The 20,772-nt window shown below is 48.4% G+C and overlaps 1 protein-coding gene and 1 pseudogene across 1 annotated transcript; one reads left to right on the top strand and one right to left on the bottom strand.

The window, feature by feature from the left end:
* The window catches only part of LOC137534269 (zinc finger protein 721-like), a 377,767-nt pseudogene that overhangs the window by 102,002 nt on the left and 254,993 nt on the right, over window positions 1-20,772 (top strand).
* LOC137534289 (putative nuclease HARBI1) lies at window positions 18,454-19,792 on the bottom strand. Its single transcript, XM_068255719.1, has 2 exons — window positions 19,457-19,792; window positions 18,454-19,263 (listed from the first exon to the last, which is right to left on the bottom strand). The coding sequence occupies exons 1-2, from the start codon at window positions 19,760-19,762 to the stop codon at window positions 18,454-18,456; spliced, it is 1,116 nt and encodes a 371-aa protein (XP_068111820.1). The 5' UTR covers window positions 19,763-19,792.

Genomic DNA, 20,772 nt, shown 5'->3' with positions numbered 1-20,772 from the left:
AAAAAAGGCTCAATTCATTGCGAGATTAAGCATACAAAATTGTTTACTCATCCCTATACTAGACGTCCAAACAAAATATAACATGACCGTAAAAAATAGTTATATATATTTATCATAATTCTAAAAAAAGAGCATAGTGATACAGTAATAATATTATAATATGGATGAGAGCAGGTGATTTTACATGCAGAGGCTGCAGTTAACCTATTCACCACAAGATGGTGATCTCACCTCCGAAGTGGAACGCACACATAAGAAGTGGAATGGAACACAGACAGGAAGTGATGTAACTCAGCAGGACGAGACGTTACAGGAAGTGGAGAGGAGACATTATTAGACAGGTAATCTGGTGATTTCGGTAAAAAAAAATGAATCACAATTATATTCAATTGTTACAACATGATTGCAAGCAACAAACCTGATATTGGGATTAAAGAAAACGTACAGTTCTTCAATCACTGACACAATGTATAATTCATGTCGTTAAACCATAATAAATAATTGCAACATGCCCCAATTGCACTGGATATTATAGAGAGAAATCACTCAGGGAAACAGCATCCCTGAGAGGTGAGTATTGGCAGGAGCATGCAAAAAAAAAAAACCATAAAGAGTGATAAAGCAAACAAATATTTATGTCAGAAAACCAATAGCACAACATGGTCTGCATGCAGGCGCAAGCACTGGTAAAAAGAACACTCTTTAAATGCTAAAACTCCACTAAACCAGTATAAGTGCTGCAAACTACAATTTATTGACAATTTAATAAATATCCATCTGTTAATTATTAAAAAAAGCGTCCTGTACATTGAAGGGCCACTATATGTATCTATAGCACGTTAGATTTAGATCACTGTAATGTGGACATCAACACCCAAATGACAGATTTCTAAGGCATATGATTCACTCTCATTAGTACCATACATTATAGATCTGTCTAATTGAATAGTCGATACAGATCAAAAACCCAACACCCAAATGACACATCAACACCCAAATGACAGATTTCTAAGGCATATGATTCACTCTCATTAGTACCATACATTATAGATCTGTGTAATTGAATAGTCGGTACAGATCAAAAACCATGAGGCAATCCAGTCACGTAATACCCTGTGTACTCACATGGAGACTATAAGGCTGTGTTCACATTATAAATCGCCAGCGCTTTTGCAAGTGCTGAGCAACTTTTTGCGATTTTTTTTAAATCGCCTTTCCCTGCACTGTATAAAGCGGTTCTTTAAGCACTTTTGCAGAGGGAATTTTTTTTTCACTTCATGATGTTTGCCAGGAAGTGAACTCTTGTACCTGGAAATTAATAAATACAATGTTTTATTCATAAAAGCGCTTGGGAAATCGCTATAAAAACTGCTTTTCAAGCGCTTTGCGATTTCCCTATACCTTTCATTATAAGCAAATCGCCCAGAAAATGGTACAGGCAGCACTTTGGGGAGCAGATCGAAATCAAACCGCTCATGTGAATACTTTCATTAGGAGTAATTGCACAAGTGCTTTTAGGGCAATTTCTGAAATCGCCAGCGCTTAAAAAAACAAACACGAAAGCGCTCTAGGTGTGAACAAGCCCTGACAGAGGAATATATAATCATAAATAAATTGTATGGTGTGTAGGTTCTCCCAAATAATAAAGTGACAAAGGTCCACTTGGACTTGGATTGTGATCCACTATTGACATGTGAAGTAATCGCTCACCAGATCTCAAGGCTGACCAACAACAGACCAGTAATCAGTGCTTAAAACACGACCTCAGCTCATTGTCCTGACAGATCCTCGGAAAATCCAAAAACAAGAATCGCTTATGTTGCACCATTAGTGACTGCAGTTGTTACCTCTCCTTATAACACCGTGTACATACACTACTTTTCACCACTTGTGATCCCAATCACCAATATACAAATGAAATGCCTTCCAGATAAACTGGCTCACTGACCACAGACCAGCAATAGAGCATTCGCTGCAGATCAGATGTCTCTCCTCTGTCTTCTCACAAGAACCAGTTCTCAATCACTAGGCTCAAACACACCCTTACACACTCTTTAGGACGGAGTGTGCAGGACACTGGCAGCCACCCATGGACTTTGATTTTACATGCGCATATGATCTTATTGAGTGTGAGTGAACTTTTATAACTTTTTTATATTGAATAAATGGAGTTATGCTATTTAAGGATGTGTTTGAGCCTAGTGATTGAGAACTGTTTCCTGTGAGAAGACAGAGAAGAGACATCTGATCAGCAGTGAATGCTCTATTGCTGCTCTGTGGTCGGTCAGCCAGTTTATCTGGTGAGCAGTTCATTTGTATATTGGTGATTGGGATCACAAGTGGTGTATAGTAGAGCATGTGCGTGGTCTTATAAGGAGAGGTAACAACTGGAGTCACTAATACTACACCATAAGCCATTCTTGTTTTGGGATTTTCCGAGGATCTGTCAGGACAAGGAGCTGAGATCGTGAGATCAGTGGATGTTTTACGTCTGTTATTGGTCAGCCTTGAGATCTGGTGAGCGATTACTTCACATGTCAATAGTGGATCACAATCCAAGTCGCTCTGTGTGGCGGAGGACTTTTGATAATTATTGGAACTTTGTCTGTCACTTTATTATGTGGGAGCGCCTACACACCATACAAATTAATTAAAATTCAACTGGGAGAACTCTAGCTAACCCAAAAGGTTTCTGATTGTGTAACATTAGGAAGCAGCGCAATTATACTGAATACATAGAATATATAATAATAGATTAACTATTCTTAAAGCAGATCGATACTTGTACATCATATTAATACCATACACAATAGATCTGTCTATATTGAGATTCGGTACAAATCAAACACCATAAAGTAATCCCATTCAGTAATAGCCCATAATATAGCACTTAGGGATTATAACAACTCACAGAGGATAATTTGACCAACTAATATAATCATAAATTAGAATCTGGACGATAACACCTAATAGGCTACACACTTGCTGCTACTTTTGTTCTTGCAGGCTGCCCGCGGCTCTTATAAAATGTCCATTCTTGGCCCCAACATAAAGAGACCCAGCTTAATCATAGACATCATAGCACTCTAGGGGCTTGATTCACTAACCGGCACTAAGTGTTAGCACCGGAGTGAAAAGCCACTTAGTGTGCCTTATTAGAGTTAAAGTGAACCAGAGACGAAGCACCCTCATGTATTTTACCATAGAAATCAGTGGGAACATTAGAGAAAACATTTATCCTGCTCTGTTTCATCCTCACTGCTAAAAGTGTCTGTTATCTAGCTGAGATAAGAATCCTGGACTGAGTATTAAGTCTGGCTTTGCTATAATGACTCAGCTATAATGATTCCTGAGCAGAACCAGCAGGGGGCAGGCTTGGACTTGAAAAGACACCAAAGAACACAGTCTCAGCTATAGCAAAGCTAGACCGACTGCTCAGTCGGGGATTCTTATCAGAGGTGATAACAGAGAACAATGAAACAAAGAGCAGATTAGGTGTTTACTGTCATGTTCACACTGATTTATAAGGTAAAATACATGAGGGTGCTTCATCTCTGGTTCTCTTTAAGGGGCCTTATCAGAGTAATGCTGGGAATACACGGTTCGTTTTTGCCTTCGTTTAAACCTTCGATTCGTTCGGTAAACGAATCGAGTGTTGAAAACGTATGTGAAAATAGTCATAATCTCATTATAGTTTCGATTAATAGACCCCAAAAACGAACGACTAGTGATCGAACCTGTTTGATATTATCTCTCTTTATCCATCTAATCGAGCCATTGGTAGGCTTGATGGCTGTTCAGATCGATTATATATTCGTTTATGCCGTCGATTCGTAGTCCGTCCCTGTACCATTTTGCATAAATGTGGGTGTTGTTGTGGGCCGGCAATCCGATCGTAATGCAAGCGTGCGTCACACGTGACGTCACTTCCAGTTCCTGTGAAAGCCCAGCTCGAGGACGAAGGCGGAGAGGAGGCAAAATGGCGTCTGAGGAGGGGGACATGGAGCATCCGTTGCCATCCGTGCAGCACACACCAGATATGGTCTCTCCTGCAGCCGCTGGAGACCCTGCCAGTGCACCTGGCCTCTGTCTGCATGTGACAAGTCCTCCGACCGAACCAACAGTGGCAGCAACGAACGGAGGTGCTGCTGCTGAAATTCCAGAAAAAGCAGGAAATCTTCCAGCACACACTGTGCCTGAACCATCCCTTCGAGCTGGTAGAACGGCATCAGCAGCGGGGCAAGCACCACCAACAGTTGAAAGGCACACAAAGGTACGTCCCTCCAAGAAGAAAGCAAAGCATGTTGAAGTGGAGGATAGTGATGTACTCTCGGTGTGCTCTGAAGATGTCCGCGCACAGCGGCGCAAGTCGAGACGTCATCCTCAAGACAATGACACCAGCGACTCTACAGATGAGTGGTCCTCATGTCGGCGGGCAGATGCCATGCCCAAGGAGCAGGTGTTGGTGTTGGTGAAAAGGTTTGACATGGAGGACTATGATTGCCTGTACACTCAGGTTGCCCACCCAAATAGCCATAAAAATCTCATCATAAAACTAGTACAACAGGAGTTGTATGCAAAGTTTGGTGTGCACAAGAGCAAAGAAGCGTTGCAAAAACGCTGGTTTGATTTGAAAAGAGAGAAGGAGCGCCTGAAGGAAATTCGCAAGGAAATAAAGAAAGGTGCGTTCAATCATTCAGTGACCAATAATAATGCTTGTTGTGACAAAAGTATATTGCTGTTTTTTATCTTTCAGCACCAAATTCTTAATTTTCTGTTTACCCACTTCATTGTAGGGAAACAACGGGTAGAGACACGTGTGAGGGTATCATCTACACAGGACGAAGTCTCTGTTGTGCATACAAGTGGAGGTGAGAATCTGTATGTTGTGGTTTGTTGGACAATCCCTGTTCTATATATGCATGTGCCCTGTACCCGCATGTGCAGCCTGTGCCCGCATGTGCAGCCTCTGCCCGCATGTCCAGCCTCTGCCCGCATGTGCAGCCTCTGCCCGCATGTCCAGCCTCTGCCCGCATGTCCAGCCTCTGCCCGCATGTCCAGCCTCTGCCCGCATTTCCAGCCTCTGTCCGCATGTGCAGCCTCTGTCCGCATGTGCAGCCTCTGTCCGCATGTCCAGCCTCTGCCCGCATGTGCAGCCTCTGCCCGCATGTGCAGCCTCTGCCCGCATGTGCAGCCTCTGCCCGCATGTCCAGCCTCTGCCCGCATGTCCAGCCTCTGCCCGCATGTGCAGCCTCTGCCCGCATGTGCAGCCTCTGTCCGCATGTGCAGCCTCTGCCCGCATGTCCAGCCTCTGCCCGCATGTCCAGCCTCTGCCCCGCATGTGCAGCCTCTGCCCGCATGTCCAGCCTCTGCCCGCATGTCCAGCCTCTGCCCGCATGTGCAGCCTCTGCCCGCATGTCCAGCCTCTGCCCGCATGTGCAGCCTCTGCCCGCATGTCCAGCCTCTGCCCGCATGTCCAGCCTCTGCCCGCATGTGCAGCCTCTGCCCGCATGTGCAGCCTCTGCCCGCATGTGCAACCTGTATGTACACACCTTGTATTTTGTAGTAAAGTTTATACTCTGTCTTACCACACCACCAGCTACCAAAAGCAAGGAGGTTCCAGTGTCCAAGCGTAAGCGGCAGGATGTTGATAAAGTGGGCATCGGAATGCATTCCTCGACTAAAATGCAATTGGATGGTAAGTAATCCAATGTCACACAACTTGCACCTACGGCTACACCTACAACCACCTTCACCCTACCCAACAGCTACTGCGAAAACACAATACCCACACAGCTCAGTCCACAACAATGGGAACCTGCACGACAACTCCTTTCACGGCCCCCTATCCACACCAATGGGCCTTACGAGAATACCACACATCTGGCCCCCACACGTCTTTCACACAACTACCTACCTCCACATTCGGCCAGTTACAAGCTGACAAGTACTTCTTATGCAAACTTTGTGCAAGCGGTTTCTTTGTTTCCCCCACAGATGTAGCACACAAGGGCAACCGTGTTGGAAGACATCAGAGGAAAGAAATGGATAAAGTGGTGAAGAGTGTGCAAGCAGATATTGCAGAAATGTCTACCGTATTCCGCAAATTTATGAAACAGCTGTCAGCCGATCTAGAGAGAATCCTGGAACTAATAAGTGAAACGACAGGATCGTAGGGCTTAAACTGTTTGGGTGACTGACGTTTACTCACCGTGTTCGCATGCAAGTTTGCACTACGTTGTATTGTATATTATATATCGCAATTTTTTTGTTTTATTTTTATATAGGTTGACATTTTTTATATACGCTGCGGCCCCAACTACTTCCATTCATGGAGGTAGTGATGACGGGAGTGTCGCAAGCCAGCCCTTGCAGCCATGCGCACATGACAGAGTAAAGTTTACAGTAGTTAGTTTTGTATCGTATTGTATACAAAGTTATTTTTATGTAAAAGTGTACATTTTCTATATAGGATGCGGCCCCCAACTACTTCCATTCATGGAGGTAGTGATGACGGGAGTGTCGCAAGCCAGCCCTTGCAGCCATGCGCACATGACAGAGTAAAGTTTACAGTAGTTAGTTTTGTATAGTATTGTATACAAAGTTATTTTTATGTAAAAGTGTACATTTTCTATATAAGATGCGGCCCCCAACTACTTCCATTCATGGAGGTTGTGATAGCGGGAGTGTCGCAAGCCAGCCCTTGCAGCCATGCGCACATGACAGAGTAAACTGTACAGTAGTTACTTTTGTATAGTATTGTATACAAAGTTATTTTTATGTATATGTGTACACACACACACACACACAGGACACACAAATATACACACACACACACAAACTGGACACACACACACACACACAAACTGGACACACACACACACACACACACACAGGACACACACACACACACACACAGGACACACACATTTTGGAGGCACAACATGTGTGGTCCTACTGTTTGTGTTTAATAAAAAAATATAGGCTTTCATGAAGGTTTGTTTTGTTGAAATACTTCCTGTCTGTGCACGTTACACAGGGCCCCGAAGAGGTGCTGCCGCCAAGCACAGGGCCCCAACACTGGCCCAAGGTGGCCGCTACACATGTAGTGGGTGCTGCAGCAGAGTGCAAGGTTTTTGGCAAAGCTTCAAACCTTGCACTGTCCTGCCAAGCACAGGGCCCCAACACTGGCCCAAGGTGGCCGCTACACATGTAGTGGGTGCTGCAGCAGAGTGCAAGGTTTTTGGCAAAGCTTCAAACCTTGCACTGTCCTGCCAAGCACAGGGCCCCAACACTGGCCCAAGGTGGCCGCTACACATGTAGTGGGTGCTGCAGCAGAGTGCAAGGTTTTTGGCAAAGCTTCAAACCTTGCACTGTCCTGCCAAGCACAGGGCCCCAACACTGGCCCAAGGTGGCCGCTACACTTGTAGTGGGTGCTGCAGCAGAGTGCAAGGTTTTTGGCAAAGCTTCAAACCTTGCACTGTCCTGCCAAGCACAGGGCCCCAACACTGGCCCAAGGTGGCCGCTACACATGTAGTGGGTGCTGCAGCAGAGTGCAAGGTTTTTGGCAAAGCTTCAAACCTTGCACTGTCCTGCCAAGCACAGGGCCCCAACACTGACACTGGCCCAAGGTGGCCGCTACACATGTAGTGGGTGCTGCAGCAGAGTGCAAGGTTTTTGGCAAAGCTTCAAACCTTGCACTGTCCTGCCAAGCACAGGGCCCCAACACTGACACTGGCCCAAGGTGGCCGCTACACATGTAGTGGGTGCTGCAGCAGAGTGCAAGGTTTTTGGCAAAGCTTCAAACCTTGCACTGTCCTGCCAAGCACAGGGCCCCAACACTGGCCCAAGGTGGCCGCTACACATGTAGTGGGTGCTGCAGCAGAGTGCAAGGTTTTTGGCAAAGCTTCAAACCTTGCACTGTCCTGCCAAGCACAGGGCCCCAACACTGGCCCAAGGTGGCCGCTACACTTGTAGTGGGTGCTGCAGCAGAGTGCAAGGTTTTTGGCAAAGCTTCAAACCTTGCACTGTCCTGCCAAGCACAGGGCCCCAACACTGGCCCAAGGTGGCCGCTACACATGTAGTGGGTGCTGCAGCAGAGTGCAAGGTTTTTGGCAAAGCTTCAAACCTTGCACTGTCCTGCCAAGCACAGGGCCCCAACACTGACACTGGCCCAAGGTGGCCGCTACACATGTAGTGGGTGCTGCAGCAGAGTGCAAGGTTTTTGGCAAAGCTTCAAACCTTGCACTGTCCTGCCAAGCACAGGGCCCCAACACTGGCCCAAGGTGGCCGCTACACATGTAGTGGGTGCTGCAGCAGAGTGCAAGGTTTTTGGCAAAGCTTCAAACCTTGCACTGTCCTGCCAAGCACAGGGCCCCAACACTGGCCCAAGGTGGCCGCTACACATGTAGTGGGTGCTGCAGCAGAGTGCAAGGTTTTTGGCAAAGCTTCAAACCTTGCACTGTCCTGCCAAGCACAGGGCCCCAACACTGGCCCAAGGTGGCCGCTACACATGTAGTGGGTGCTGCAGCAGAGTGCAAGGTTTTTGGCAAAGCTTCAAACCTTGCACTGTCCTGCCAAGCACAGGGCCCCAACACTGGCCCAGGGTGGCCGCTACACATCTAGTGGGTGCTGCAGCAGAGTGCAAGGTTTTTGGCAAAGCTTCAAACCTTGCACTGTCCTGCCAAGCACAGGGCCCCAACACTGACACTGGCCCAAGGTGGCCGCTACACATGTAGTGGGTGCTGCAGCAGAGTGCAAGGTTTTTGGCAAAGCTTCAAACCTTGCACTGTCCTGCCAAGCACAGGGCCCCAACACTGGCCCAAGGTGGCCGCTACACATGTAGTGGGTGCTGCAGCAGAGTGCAAGGTTTTTGGCAAAGCTTCAAACCTTGCACTGTCCTGCCAAGCACAGGGCCCCAACACTGGCCCAAGGTGGCCGCTACACTTGTAGTGGGTGCTGCAGCAGAGTGCAAGGTTTTTGGCAAAGCTTCAAACCTTGCACTGTCCTGCCAAGCACAGGGCCCCAACACTGGCCCAAGGTGGCCGCTACACATGTAGTGGGTGCTGCAGCAGAGTGCAAGGTTTTTGGCAAAGCTTCAAACCTTGCACTGTCCTGCCAAGCACAGGGCCCCAACACTGGCCCAAGGTGGCCGCTACACTTGTAGTGGGTGCTGCAGCAGAGTGCAAGGTTTTTGGCAAAGCTTCAAACCTTGCACTGTCCTGCCAAGCACAGGGCCCCAACACTGGCCCAAGGTGGCCGCTACACATGTAGTGGGTGCTGCAGCAGAGTGCAAGGTTTTTGGCAAAGCTTCAAACCTTGCACTGTCCTGCCAAGCACAGGGCCCCAACACTGACACTGGCCCAAGGTGGCCGCTACACATGTAGTGGGTGCTGCAGCAGAGTGCAAGGTTTTTGGCAAAGCTTCAAACCTTGCACTGTCCTGCCAAGCACAGGGCCCCAACACTGACACTGGCCCAAGGTGGCCGCTACACATGTAGTGGGTGCTGCAGCAGAGTGCAAGGTTTTTGGCAAAGCTTCAAACCTTGCACTGTCCTGCCAAGCACAGGGCCCCAACACTGGCCCAAGGTGGCCGCTACACATGTAGTGGGTGCTGCAGCAGAGTGCAAGGTTTTTGGCAAAGCTTCAAACCTTGCACTGTCCTGCCAAGCACAGGGCCCCAACACTGGCCCAGGGTGGCCGCTACACATCTAGTGGGTGCTGCAGCAGAGTGCAAGGTTTTTGGCAAAGCTTCAAACCTTGCACTGTGCTGCCAAGCACAGGTACACATGTACTGGGAAATTGAGGGATGAACATAAAAACATAACTTTTTATTGAATCAAACAGACAAGACAGAAAACGATAAGCACATCATCTACAGAGCGTAGTAAAGCACAAGGCAAAAACCATGAAAACCAAAAAAAAAGAAATGCGAAACCATCTACAGTGATTGCAACATGTAGTCCAAGGGTGGCGTACTGTAATGAGCTGGCGGCATATACATGGCACGATTGTCAGAACCTTGGGAGGCACTGTAGCGCATGTTTGGTGTGGCGGATGTTGATGCAGGTGGAGTATCACCGATTGGCTCACGGTACATCATGGCAGAGTCAGAGTTGTTTCGGAACTGTGGTTGGCAGTGGTGATTCCGTGTGCTCTGACACCGTGAGCAATTTGCAAAATACAGTTCAGAGGGAGGTCCAGCCACCAACATACCATGCAACCCCTTGTACACTGTTTCGGCCATTAACATCTCGGCCACTGTGCGTTGCTCTGGAGTCATTTTGGCCAGTTGTGCACTGAGATGAACAACAAACGGATCCACCGGCGCAACAGGTCTTGGCATTACCGCACTCGCCATCTCAATCAGTCTTTTCTCTACAGCATCGGGGGAAGCACACCGTTTCCGCTTTCCTCTCTGCATGGGTGTACTGTTGCGTGGTCTGGCTTCCTGTGTGTGTGCCCTCGGGGGTGATAACGTGACATGGGGGAAACGTTGGCTGTTGTCCTGCAACATGGAGAACAAAGAAGGTAAACCAAATATAATCACACAATAAAGGAACATGATACTGTTCATTGAATAGACCACAAAAACAACAGACGCTGAAGTTCGCAAACAATAGGAACAGTCGGACCCCAATTATACATCAAAGCCACACAGTGGGTCATACATTGTATGTATTGTATTGAATTGTGCACTGCGTCATACAAATTCACAAAGTCCTTTGTGCAAAAACAATGTGTTTGTGGTGCTATACTTGGAAAGAACAATAGACATACATTCTACATATGCAAATATGCACAATTCAAAGCTTTTTCACAGACTGCAATTAATTACTGTTCTGTTGGCTGTCTATTGTTCTCCCCTCGTGTACCCAAGAAAGTTATTAGCACTTCATAGTTCATGAATGTGTGAATGGCTGCCGCAGGAGACACTCATGTAAATGAATGCAATGTCATCCAGCCGCGGAGGCCATCCACACAAGAATGAAAGTGACACGCTGCGTGTCGCCAGCACGATGTGTACCCAAGGGGATGTCTGTCACGGCCGCTCCCCCGTCTCTGGGACATCATCGCTTCCCGTCTGCGTCCCTTCCGTCACGGGGATTGGATGGAAGGGACACAGGCGTGGAGCGTCGTGGGGGGGCAGACATGTGGAGGTTCTCTAAACCACCTGGGGTTCTCTTGAACATTGGAGGCGCAAAAGCCTGCGAAAACGTTTAACTGCTGCAGAGCGGGCGGTTTCGTTTCTGCAAAACGCCTCCCACTGTGGTGTGCATTAGCCCATTGAAATACATTGGGCAAACGGATGTGAAATACATTGCGCAAGCAGATATGAAAACGCAAACGTTGTGCCGAAACCCATACAATGCGTTTAGTGTGAAAGGTGGCATAGGAAAAATTTGGACTACGACTTACCATGGCTTCGTCCACATCTGCGCATGAATCCTCTGTACCTTCTAACACACGGCCTGACGATGTTGTTGTTGTTTCGTCATCCGTTACCTCTCGCTGGGTATTCTCTGGCCACTCATCATCTGAGGGGTAGGACTGAAGGTTGCCACTTGAGGGACGCATAATCTCCTGGTCCCTGACAAAGGAAAGTATGTCGTAGTACCATAGACGGTCGGGGTCATCTTCAGCGCCAGCACCAGATTTGTTCCTGGCTTCAATTTTTTTAGTTTCCTTAGAAAAAACTGACCGAATGTTAGCGATTTTGCTACGGACAGTCGCAACTGTAGCAGTGGGGTGAATTGTTTGCAGGAACTCCGCAAGTTTCTGCAGCTGAGCTTCCTTCATGTGTTTGTTGTGGTAGTCCTTGCTCTTTACTTTCCACACTGCTGTACAGGTGCGATACACTTCTATGAATTCAGCTAACTGCGTGCGGTTCAATGGGAATTCGTGGTTTTTCCTTGGCGCCATCTGTAACAAGAATAGGAAACATGCATTATGAACAGTACTCCATGTCTGGCCAAATGTATTCACCGAATAAGTGAGCTCATGCTGGGGGCCTGGAGGTCCCCTGTGATCGCCGTCGATTTACTATTACAGCGCTGCATTTTGCATTGGGGAGTGAACAGCTGATTGGCTGGCGGGGGGGAGGGAGCAGGGGAGAGGGTATTAACATAAAAAAGGGGTAAATATAACAATATAAATAATCAGAAAAGGGGGAGGGTAGCACAGGTATGCAGTGTTGTAGGGCCATTTAGCTTGGCCTTAAAGCTGCAGTGGCCAACTACACTTAAAATAGCCTAGTTGCAGGGGGAAAAACATACAGAACAGTTCTACTTACCCCAATGTTGAACTCACGAAGGGACGTACGATGGGCTAAACGTGTACACCTTCCAAAGAAGAACTCCACATCCGAGTGTGCAAACCGATGGTATGACCGAGCGGATAGCCAGCATATTTATAACCAGGCGGACAAACGAGGGGACTTCCGGTCAACTAACTACTTCCTGTTCAGAGTTCAGGAGACGACGCATGCGAAACGTGCAATGGCGCTTCTAGGACAATAATGGTGTGGTCGGCACTGCACAAAATGATTGTAAACCCATACGTAATTACGTTCGTATTAACGTGTTCATTTGAGAAGTGGGCAAAGATCAGTCCATGCATATGCATACCCACTTTTGTGGTTTAGAATGATGGCCACTTATAAGCCACATGTGCATGGTCTGTGCCCAGGTATGGCGGTCCTCTCTGAACAGGAAGTAGTTAGTTGACCGGAAGTCCCCTCGTTTGTCCGCCTGGTTATAAATATGCTGGCTATCCGCTCGGTCATACCATCGGTTTGCACACTCGGATGTGGAGTTCTTCTTTGGAAGGTGTACACGTTTAGCCCATCGTACGTCCCTTCGTGAGTTCAACATTGGGGTAAGTAGAACTGTTCTGTATGTTTTTCCCCCTGCAACTAGGCTATTTTAAGTGTAGTTGGCCACTGCAGCTTTAAGGCCAAGCTAAATGGCCCTACAACACTGCATACCTGTGCTACCCTCCCCCTTTTCTGATTATTTATATTGTTATATTTACCCCTTTTTTATGTTAATACCCTCTCCCCTGCTCCCTCCCCCCCGCCAGCCAATCAGCTGTTCACTCCCCAATGCAAAATGCAGCGCTGTAATAGTAAATCGACGGCGATCACAGGGGACCTCCAGGCCCCCAGCATGAGCTCACTTATTCGGTGAATACATTTGGCCAGACATGGAGTACTGTTCATAATGCATGTTTCCTATTCTTGTTACAGATGGCGCCAAGGAAAAACCACGAATTCCCATTGAACCGCACGCAGTTAGCTGAATTCATAGAAGTGTATCGCACCTGTACAGCAGTGTGGAAAGTAAAGAGCAAGGACTACCACAACAAACACATGAAGGAAGCTCAGCTGCAGAAACTTGCGGAGTTCCTGCAAACAATTCACCCCACTGCTACAGTTGCGACTGTCCGTAGCAAAATCGCTAACATTCGGTCAGTTTTTTCTAAGGAAACTAAAAAAATTGAAGCCAGGAACAAATCTGGTGCTGGCGCTGAAGATGACCCCGACCGTCTATGGTACTACGACATACTTTCCTTTGTCAGGGACCAGGAGATTATGCGTCCCTCAAGTGGCAACCTTCAGTCCTACCCCTCAGATGATGAGTGGCCAGAGAATACCCAGCGAGAGGTAACGGATGACGAAACAACAACAACATCGTCAGGCCGTGTGTTAGAAGGTACAGAGGATTCATGCGCAGATGTGGACGAAGCCATGGTAAGTCGTAGTCCAAATTTTTCCTATGCCACCTTTCACACTAAACGCATTGTATGGGTTTCGGCACAACGTTTGCGTTTTCATATCTGCTTGCGCAATGTATTTCACATCCGTTTGCCCAATGTATTTCAATGGGCTAATGCACACCACAGTGGGAGGCGTTTTGCAGAAACGAAACCGCCCGCTCTGCAGCAGTTAAACGTTTTCGCAGGCTTTTGCGCCTCCAATGTTCAAGAGAACCCCAGGTGGTTTAGAGAACCTCCACATGTCTGCCCCCCCACGACGCTCCACGCCTGTGTCCCTTCCATCCAATCCCCGTGACGGAAGGGACGCAGACGGGAAGCGATGATGTCCCAGAGACGGGGGAGCGGCCGTGACAGACATCCCCTTGGGTACACATCGTGCTGGCGACACGCAGCGTGTCACTTTCATTCTTGTGTGGATGGCCGCCGCGGCTGGATGACATTGCATTCATTTACATGAGTGTCTCCTGCGGCAGCCATTCACACATTCATGAACTATGAAGTGCTAATAACTTTCTTGGGTACACGAGGGGAGAACAATAGACAGCCAACAGAACAGTAATTAATTGCAGTCTGTGAAAAAGCTTTGAATTGTGCATATTTGCATATGTAGAATGTATGTCTATTGTTCTTTCCAAGTATAGCACCACAAACACATTGTTTTTGCACAAAGGACTTTGTGAATTTGTATGACGCAGTGCACAATTCAATACAATACATACAATGTATGACCCACTGTGTGGCTTTGATGTATAATTGGGGTCCGACTGTTCCTATTGTTTGCGAACTTCAGCGTCTGTTGTTTTTGTGGTCTATTCAATGAACAGTATCATGTTCCTTTATTGTGTGATTATATTTGGTTTACCTTCTTTGTTCTCCATGTTGCAGGACAACAGCCAACGTTTCCCCCATGTCACGTTATCACCCCCGAGGGCACACACACAGGAAGCCAGACCACGCAACAGTACACCCATGCAGAGAGGAAAGCGGAAACGGTGTGCTTCCCCCGATGCTGTAGAGAAAAGACTGATTGAGATGGCGAGTGCGGTAATGCCAAGACCTGTTGCGCCGGTGGATCCGTTTGTTGTTCATCTCAGTGCACAACTGGCCAAAATGACTCCAGAGCAACGCACAGTGGCCGAGATGTTAATGGCCGAAACAGTGTACAAGGGGTTGCATGGTATGTTGGTGGCTGGACCTCCCTCTGAACTGTATTTTGCAAATTGCTCACGGTGTCAGAGCACACGGAATCACCACTGCCAACCACAGTTCCGAAACAACTCTGACTCTGCCATGATGTACCGTGAGCCAATCGGTGATACTCCACCTGCATCAACATCCGCCACACCAAACATGCGCTACAGTGCCTCCCAAGGTTCTGACAATCGTGCCATGTATATGCCGCCAGCTCATTACAGTACGCCACCCTTGGACTACATGTTGCAATCACTGTAGATGGTTTCGCATTTCTTTTTTTTTGGTTTTCATGGTTTTTGCCTTGTGCTTTACTACGCTCTGTAGATGATGTGCTTATCGTTTTCTGTCTTGTCTGTTTGATTCAATAAAAAGTTATGTTTTTATGTTCATCCCTCAATTTCCCAGTACATGTGTACCTGTGCTTGGCAGCACAGTGCAAGGTTTGAAGCTTTGCCAAAAACCTTGCACTCTGCTGCAGCACCCACTAGATGTGTAGCGGCCACCCTGGGCCAGTGTTGGGGCCCTGTGCTTGGCAGGACAGTGCAAGGTTTGAAGCTTTGCCAAAAACCTTGCACTCTGCTGCAGCACCCACTACATGTGTAGCGGCCACCTTGGGCCAGTGTTGGGGCCCTGTGCTTGGCAGGACAGTGCAAGGTTTGAAGCTTTGCCAAAAACCTTGCACTCTGCTGCAGCACCCACTACATGTGTAGCGGCCACCTTGGGCCAGTGTTGGGGCCCTGTGCTTGGCAGGACAGTGCAAGGTTTGAAGCTTTGCCAAAAACCTTGCACTCTGCTGCAGCACCCACTACATGTGTAGCGGCCACCTTGGGCCAGTGTTGGGGCCCTGTGCTTGGCAGGACAGTGCAAGGTTTGAAGCTTTGCCAAAAACCTTGCACTCTGCTGCAGCACCCACTACATGTGTAGCGGCCACCTTGGGCCAGTGTCAGTGTTGGGGCCCTGTGCTTGGCAGGACAGTGCAAGGTTTGAAGCTTTGCCAAAAACCTTGCACTCTGCTGCAGCACCCACTACATGTGTAGCGGCCACCTTGGGCCAGTGTTGGGGCCCTGTGCTTGGCAGGACAGTGCAAGGTTTGAAGCTTTGCCAAAAACCTTGCACTCTGCTGCAGCACCCACTACATGTGTAGCGGCCACCTTGGGCCAGTGTTGGGGCCCTGTGCTTGGCAGGACAGTGCAAGGTTTGAAGCTTTGCCAAAAACCTTGCACTCTGCTGCAGCACCCACTACATGTGTAGCGGCCACCTTGGGCCAGTGTTGGGGCCCTGTGCTTGGCAGGACAGTGCAAGGTTTGAAGCTTTGCCAAAAACCTTGCACTCTGCTGCAGCACCCACTACATGTGTAGCGGCCACCTTGGGCCAGTGTCAGTGTTGGGGCCCTGTGCTTGGCAGGACAGTGCAAGGTTTGAAGCTTTGCCAAAAACCTTGCACTCTGCTGCAGCACCCACTACATGTGTAGCGGCCACCTTGGGCCAGTGTTGGGGCCCTGTGCTTGGCAGGACAGTGCAAGGTTTGAAGCTTTGCCAAAAACCTTGCACACTGCTGCAGCACCCACTACATGTGTAGCGGCCACCTTGGGCCAGTGTTGGGGCCCTGTGCTTGGCAGGACAGTGCAAGGTTTGAAGCTTTGCCAAAAACCTTGCACTCTGCTGCAGCACCCACTACATGTGTAGCGGCCACCTTGGGCCAGTGTTGGGGCCCTGTGCTTGGCAGGACAGTGCAAGGTTTGAAGCTTTGCCAAAAACCTTGCACTCTGCTGCAGCACCCACTACATGTGTAGCGGCCACCTTGGGCCAGTGTCAGTGTTGGGGCCCTGTGCTTGGCAGGACAGTGCAAGGTTTGAAGCTTTGCCAAAAACCTTGCACTCTGCTGCAGCACCCACTACATGTGTAGCGGCCACCTTGGGCCAGTGTTGGGGCCCTGTGCTTGGCAGGACAGTGCAAGGTTTGAAGCTTTGCCAAAAACCTTGCACTCTGCTGCAGCACCCACTACATGTGTAGCGGCCACCTTGGGCCAGTGTCAGTGTTGGGGCCCTGTGCTTGGCAGGACAGTGCAAGGTTTGAAGCTTTGCCAAAAACCTTGCACTCTGCTGCAGCACCCACTACATGTGTAGCGGCCACCTTGGGCCAGTGTCAGTGTTGGGGCCCTGTGCTTGGCAGGACAGTGCAAGGTTTGAAGCTTTGCCAAAAACCTTGCACTCTGCTGCAGCACCCACTACATGTGTAGCGGCCACCTTGGGCCAGTGTTGGGGCCCTGTGCTTGGCAGGACAGTGCAAGGTTTGAAGCTTTGCCAAAAACCTTGCACTCTGCTGCAGCACCCACTACATGTGTAGCGGCCACCTTGGGCCAGTGTTGGGGCCCTGTGCTTGGCAGGACAGTGCAAGGTTTGAAGCTTTGCCAAAAACCTTGCACTCTGCTGCAGCACCCACTACATGTGTAGCGGCCACCTTGGGCCAGTGTTGGGGCCCTGTGCTTGGCGGCAGCACCTCTTCGGGGCCCTGTGTAACGTGCACAGACAGGAAGTATTTCAACAAAACAAACCTTCATGAAAGCCTATATTTTTTTTATTAAACACAAACAGTAGGACCACACATGTTGTGCCTCCAAAATGTGTGTGTCCTGTGTGTGTGTGTGTGTGTGTGTGTGTGTGTGTCCTGTGTGTGTGTGTGTGTGTGTGTGTCCAGTTTGTGTGTGTGTGTGTGTCCAGTTTGTGTGTGTGTGTGTATATTTGTGTGTCCTGTGTGTGTGTGTGTGTATGTACACATATACATAAAAATAACTTTGTATACAATACTATACAAAAGTAACTACTGTAAAGTTTACTCTGTCATGCGCGCATGGCTGCAAGGGCTGGCTTGCGACACTCCCGCTATCACAACCTCCATGAATGGAAGTAGTTGGGGCCGCAGCGTATATAAAAAATGTCAACCAAAGAGGGCCGCCATACCTGGGCACAGACCATGCACATGACGGGGAGACCTGGACCCAGGGAGGCACTGCTTGCGCTTGCCTCCCTGGGTCTGCACATGCACAGACGCATGTGCATGGTCTGTGCCCAGGTATAGCCGCCAAAGAGGGCCGCCATACCTGGCCACAGACCATGCACATGACGGGGAGACCTGGACCCAGGGAGGCACTGCTTGCGCTTGCCTCCCTGGGTCTGCACATGCACAGACGCATGTGCATGGTCTACCTGGGCTCAGACCATGCACATCCAGGTCTCCCTGGGTCCAGGCAGTCCATGCAGCATACAGGCAGAGACACACACAATTAACAACACAGCACACCAGAATACGACATTTTGCCACTTCTCCTCAGGGTGGTTCTCCATACAACATGGTGGACCACCGAGTCTGTATAATAAGTGCACTAATTAGTGGAGGAAGGGAACATTAAAGTAGAGATGTTGGAAACAGACACATGTTGGATACACGGTAGGTAACTGTTGTACATTTGATAGTCAATAAGAACATCAATTTCCTGTAGCAATCATTTTATCCTGCCAAGTCACTGCACCTGACCCAGTAAAGTAGTCCTTGTATTTGTCCCTGTTGGTTTTTGCCTCGTACGTGGGATTGTGTGAGGAACCGCTGTGCAACGGAACCATCCCCGGATGTGCCCTCCACTCCGCCGCCACAACACTTCCATTTTCAAAATCCTCCTGGTCTACCATTGTCGGTGGGCAATACCGTTGCACGTTTTTCTGCCGTAGGAAATTGTGCAGAGTGCACGCAGCTTTGACAATGACCTCCACTTTATCTGGGTCCACATTGATAGCCGTGAGGAAAACCCGAAAACGCTGTGCCAGGATCCCAAAAGCATTTTCCACAACACGTCTAGCACGCGATACCCTGTAGTTAAAGATCCTTTTCGGCTTGTCCAGTCCACGTTGAGGAAATGGCTTCACAAGATTCTCACCCAGAGCAAAAGCCTCGTCAGCCACGAACACAAAGTTTAAATGTTCCACTGTGTCATCATTGTTTGGCAGTTGCAGCTGTTTCTTCTTCAAGCGGCGGTTGAATTCAGTTGCCTCCATTACACCACCATCTGAGACACGGCCATTCTTCCCCACATCCACCATCATGAATTCATACCGTGCATTTACAAGCGCCATCAGAACCACACTGAAGAACCCTTTGTAATTGTAAAAGTACGAACCACTGTTGGGAGGTGGGTTGATACGCACATGTTTTCCATCCACTGCACCTCCACAATTAGGAAAATTCCAGATCATGTGGAAATCATGGGCCACTGCCTGCCACTCTGATGCATCTTGAGGAAACTAGAAATAAGGAGAAATACATGGTTAATCATCTGAAAGTACAATGTCGTAACAAAGGAGAAAAATCACTACAGAATAGGTTGCCAATGTAAACACTGTCATTTGCACAAGCGTTTCAGTTTGACGTTCAGTTTAAAAAGTAATCACTCGACAGCACACGCAAAACACACAATCCAGAAACATAAGTACATACCTTGACGTACTCGGGCATCAATTCCGACACAATAGCAGCACACGTTTCGGGGATGATTCTACCCAATGCCTGGGGTGAAATGGCAGCTGTAAACTTTAGATCTGCATATGAACGTCCGGTAGCCAGGTAGCGAAGGGTCACTGATAGACGCTGTTCTGCAGTAATAGCTGTCCGCATCACGGTGTCCTGCTTTGTTATCTTCGGCCCGATGCGCTCCAGCAGTTCATGAAAGTTAGCATCTGACATGCGCATGTAATTGCGAAAGTCATCAGGATTGTTCTCACGCAACTCACGGATCAGACCCATGTGTCCCAACTCTTCCCGTTGTAGCAACCATTTCTTGCACCATTGTCGTCTCTCTCTCCTCGTCCTCCGACGCTTTGCTGCCGCCCTTCTCCTAGCTACTGCAGTCAATAGCAAAAGTCCAACAAAGGTCTGCAGACGATCTGGCTCGTACACATCCATGCTGACTCCTTGCTTGCAAAATGGCGAATGACACGCTCGCTAATCCGATCGGGCTTTTGTTTGCGGAACACTTCCGGCGTATTAATATTCCGCACGGAAGTACTATCCCTCACTCCTTATAACCTGCCCCTATCGCTATCGAAAACTAAACGAAGGTATAAACGAAAACCAAAAAAGGAAGTTTCGTTTCGTTTCAAGCAACCCTTCGATCCTGGAAAAAACGAAACCATCAGTATCGACAGCAAAAACGTACCCGTGGGTGGTGATTTTAACCATACGATCGATTTCTTCTATTTCGATAAGTATAAATGGTACAATCGAAACGAAGGCAAAAACGAAGGCAAAAACGAAACGTGTATTCCCAGCATTAGCGTGCCTTACAGAGATAAGGGGCCTTATTGGTGCCTTATCATAGTTAAGGGGCCTTATCAGAGTTAGTGTGCCTTATCAGAATAGCAAATGCTATTCTGATAAACCACACTAACTCTGATACGGCCCCTCAACTCTAATAAGGCACGCTATTTGTCTTAGTGAATTTGTCTTAGTGAATCAAGCACCTAGCGCCCTGGTTTGCGCCCCCAAAGTGTTAAGGCTCACTAACTGGCTTAGCGCCGGTTAGTGAATCAAGCCCTAGATGTTTTATACTGCATACATCGTATGAGCTGAGTTCAAGCAACGCTCCTATTTTAAATTCGGCACATCCAATTAGTTGAAAACAGTTGTCAACTGGATGGGAGCGGCAAGGGGCGCGGCTAGGGAGAGAGAGTTGCCCAATGGCACGGGGAATCCCTCTTCTCAATGTCTACCTACGAGATAGCGACAATTATTGTTGCTAATCTCGGGGGCTATAG

Source organism: Hyperolius riggenbachi, chromosome 10, assembly GCF_040937935.1.
Source record: "Hyperolius riggenbachi isolate aHypRig1 chromosome 10, aHypRig1.pri, whole genome shotgun sequence".
Taxonomy (NCBI): Eukaryota; Metazoa; Chordata; class Amphibia; order Anura; family Hyperoliidae; genus Hyperolius; species Hyperolius riggenbachi.
Note: the sequence above shows the minus strand (reverse complement) of the source record. Positions and strands in the feature narration are given on the sequence as shown.